This window comes from Centruroides sculpturatus, unplaced genomic scaffold (assembly GCF_000671375.1).
Source record: "Centruroides sculpturatus isolate CEXI.00-Female unplaced genomic scaffold, Cexi_2.0 scaffold463, whole genome shotgun sequence".
Classification (NCBI taxonomy): Eukaryota; Metazoa; Arthropoda; class Arachnida; order Scorpiones; family Buthidae; genus Centruroides; species Centruroides sculpturatus.
The window spans coordinates 122,748-127,069 of record NW_019384841.1 but is presented as its reverse complement, the minus strand read 5'-3'; the positions used below and the strand labels follow the sequence as shown (position 1 = coordinate 127,069).

General features: G+C 31.1%; 1 protein-coding gene across 1 annotated transcript; it reads right to left on the bottom strand.

Annotated features, from left to right (window-relative positions):
• Nucleotides 1–258: 258 nt before the first annotated feature.
• LOC111630311 lies at nucleotides 259–4,106 on the bottom strand. Its single transcript, XM_023374395.1, has 5 exons — nucleotides 3,972–4,106; nucleotides 2,753–2,799; nucleotides 2,471–2,592; nucleotides 2,079–2,387; nucleotides 259–1,055 (listed from the first exon to the last, which is right to left on the bottom strand). Exons 2-5 carry the CDS (start codon nucleotides 2,790–2,792, stop codon nucleotides 654–656), a joined length of 873 nt encoding a protein of 290 aa, XP_023230163.1. The 5' UTR covers nucleotides 2,793–2,799; nucleotides 3,972–4,106; the 3' UTR covers nucleotides 259–653.
• Nucleotides 4,107–4,322: the final 216 nt, after the last annotated feature.

Sequence of the window (4,322 nt, the reverse complement as noted above, 5' to 3'; positions counted from 1 at the left end):
AAAATTTTAAACTAGTATTTTATTACTGATTTATTATCTATTGTAACAATTAACTATTTAAAACGACAACGATTCGAAATAATCTGTTTAATTTAGAATCGTCAAATTGTCAGATGACCCGACTAATGAGTACTTTGACTTAAATAACGTACTATATATGACCTAATTATCATTCAATTGTTCCATGTGTAGAGAGATAAACACTGGAACAATATGAGCATCGATTAATCTTTATTTGTTATTGTTAGTCGTCTCAATAATCGGCAGTAATACTCGAAAAATATTTATAACAGTTATTGTCTAACAATATTGCGTGTGTGATGTAAACATTCCAAGAACGATACGACAAGAATGAATGTTAATATATTTCTTTATTTATAATGCTATATCTCTTGAATCTTCTTCGGCATTTATTAATACAAAGCATTGAATTATTACAAATAGATATATTAATTAATTATATATATATATATATGTGCCTATATAAATGGCTGTTATTAAATACATGGAAGCTTGGATAAGATATGAATTTTTTGCTTCCAGTTATATAAAATATATTAAGATGAGATAAAATTATTGCTGGATACAAAAAATTCATTTCTTTCCTTTTTTTTTTATATAATTCGTTTCCGTATTTCCTTATTTATTGTCCTTTAAATTGTTGATTTTTTGGGAGAAGGATCAATAATTGGTTTATCCTGTGAAGCGGTTATTTGAATCTTCTTCAAGATTTGTTTCTTCTTGGGAATCTTTACGATAACGGCTGGATGAAGTTTCGTTTTTTCTACAGAAAGGATTTCTTCCGATGGTGGTTTCGCCTTGGTTTCGATGATTTTTGAACCGAGATATTGATGATCGGGATAATAATCTGGTTCTAAATTATGGCGCTTCTTTGTTACCCTATACAAATCGTGATTGATCGCGTACCAGTAATGAGAATCTTTACAGTTGACGTTGTACCACCAATTACACACTCGATTTTTCTGATCGAAAATTGTACCGTTGGGACATAAAAATGCATCGTGACGTCCGTCTGGTTGACAGTAATGCCAAACCTGTAAAGATTTACGTTATATTAATTTAGTATAAAAGAAAAATATTTTTTAACAAGTAAAAACACTATCGAAAATATCATCTGTCCCCACGCAATTATATATGAAATGGTGAGAAATTGGTGATGAAAGCGAGGTGTTGCGAACTGTTTTCTTTTTGACAAGAAAGAGAAGACAAGAAAACTTTCTATCCCGTGTTACGATCGTCAACGTGACTTAATTTTCTAGACCATGACCGCTTTATTCAAGTTTATGCGCTGTTCTGTCTCGCAACTGTAATAAGTCTATTGTTCGTGCGTTTGTCACTCCCGTCGAGGCATTACACCACATCTTTATATTCTCATGGCAGATACAATTGTCTTTCGTTTTACACAGAGCGAAGGGTTCAAAATTATCACGGCTGTCTAATTTGTCAAATCTATATTTTTGGGTGGGACATTTAAGTGTTAACCTAGTTTATAAAAGTTATTATGGAGATAATGTTTTTTGTACCGTAATTATTATCACGACACTAAAGATTCGTAAGGTAAAGCCGCGTATCCAATTGAAAGATCAAGAGGGACCAGAGCTAATTTACGATTCATTCTGGAGTGAAAGCTAATTGTAATACAAAATGAGGTTGTTGGCGTAGATACGCCTTTATATATTTCCCCTTTTTATTTTAATTAGTGAAGTTTCTTTGTGTAAATTTCATAAACACTAGACAAGGTCGAGCGTTAGTATCGTCACGAATATCCTTAAGCAGAATTTTGTTAAAATGCATTTATAAACAGATCTAGTTGATTGTTTTTTTTTTCCTTCTTGAAATTATTCTGAAGGCCGTTCGCAATTTAATAAATAAAAATTTGACCACACGAATAGTGTTACAAACACAGAAAAGTTATAATAACGTTTGCAGGTTTCACGTCAACTATAACCTGAATTAATGGGTTAATTTCTAACCCATTCTCAGTTGATGTGAAATCTTTCTAGAAAACACGATGTAGAATATATATATATATATATTAAAAAAAAAGTATATCTTACTTGACAGCCGCTATCGACATCGGCATAAAATCCTGGATATCCCGTTTCTTGACAGTGAAAATTTGTCAGAGGAATGGAAGAAAAGACAGGATAATCTTTTCCAGGTATTCCTGGTATGTTGTGGGTCAAACTGAAAACGTTATCATATTCGTAATCTACATAATTTTCTGGAGGTTTATCCTGTGTTTTCACAGGATACAAAGAACTGTAGACGGGTGTATCGGGATAGACAGGCGGGGGTGGAGGAGGAGGAGGATTAGGATAAGGACCCGAATCTGGAAGAGCGTACGAAGGAATATGGTACGTTTCCTATAAAGAAAAATTATATATAAATTTTTTTTAAGTAAAGAGAATATAAAAAATTAATTTTTCATAATAATTTTCTTATTTACGCTAGGTTTTTCATCTGTAGATTTTTCCGCATCTTTCACTTCATCCGTAGAATTTTTAATTGATTCGCTTTCTTTCTTAATTTCTTCTTTTTTATCTTCGATGTTACATCGAACAAAATTAGCTGAAAATATAAACATCATTAATTTTTCGATAACCTAATTTATATGATAATTATTACTTAAAAGCTCGAATAATTATCGAGATCAAGGAGTGTTGTTGCGTCAAAAAAAAACAAGTATTTAAAAATATAAATCAAATTTACTATTAAATTTTAAACTTACCAAAAAGTAATAAAACACTTATAAATAGAAGATTCTTCATTTTTTATCTGTAAAAAATAATAAAAAATTGTTGAAAATTTAAATACAGTATGTTGAAAGATCTCTGGTCAAAGGATACATTTACCAAGACTAGAATGGATCTATGTTTTTTTAATTAAATAAATAGATGTAGAAGTCTATACGATCCTAATCTAAAAAGTGATAAAACATATTTCTGTGCAGAGAAAAATGCCTGATTGAGCTCGAAAGCTAGATCAAGACTGATAAATTTCGATACCGAATCGAGTTTTAAGATAAACAATATAACAATGCCACACCTCGTCACTTCGTAAAGTGGACAAAATTAGACTCTTATCTCGAAAGAAGATTTGATTGTTAAAGTTTAATCCACAAGTCAACAACCAACATCAACTACTCGACTCATAATATCAGTCCAATTTATCTCTAGTAAGCGCATATTCCGACTTTCTCCTATATATTTTTTTACTTAACGATTATTCCTGGTGTTATTTTTGAAGCTAAAAGATTAATAATCACGCTTAATCTTCCATCTGAAATTCTTCTTAATATAGCGTACAATACTATCGATTAAATGGTTAATTTACACCCCTTTACGGAGTGACGAAAATAAAGTTAGAAACTGGTTCGAACTTTGGTTTATCGATTTATCTATAGAGTTTAGGTACTTGACCACTTATTAGTTTAAGGAATATAAGCAGATTTAGAAGACTCTTAACCATACTATAATACTTAATAGAGCAGGAAAGATAACCTTCATTGATAAAGGAAAAGTATCGAGATGCAGAGGAATCTTTCCTTTACATCTTCTCAAATGTTCTGTTGATGAAAATAAGGAAATATGTAAGAAATTCTATAATAAAGTTAATAATATTAAATGTTTTTTTTTTCTTATATATTTTTAATTTTAAAAGCTATTTCTAATGTCAAAATAGAGCCTACTGCTTAATAGAATTTTATAAATTCTAGATATAAATTTACTCTTATAAATCAATAATTTAAATGTTAAATAAATATAAAATTATTCAATAAAAATAGTATTTTTTTAAGTGCGAATTTACAGAAATTCTATAGAAAGAAGAGTGTATTAAATCTCTTCACCAAGTAGAAAACAGGAAAAACAATGTAACATGCATACATATAAAGCAGTAAAGGGAGATAAGATTCAGAAATATCAGAGAATAGGTTCCTGCTAACTTACCAAGAGGCAGTCAAATTGAAAGTATAGAAACGAGAAACGAAAGTGGTGACTTTAAATGATAGAACGAGGTGGAGTCTACCACGCCTCCACCAATCACTAATTGGTCCCCCGGGGAAGGGACAGTAACCGGAACTAGGACGATGACGTCGAAAGGGGGTCGAAAACATCGTGATTATACAAATCGCTCTTCATAATCTACAACCATTGATTGGAATATCACGAACAGAAATTTAAGATACTTTCCAATTTTCCGGCCACAAACTTCCGACCTTAATGGTTCTTTTTATTCCCCTCCCCCATATGCGGGGACCGTATTCTCAAATTGTATAGAGGAAGTCGGTATGCCCTTGA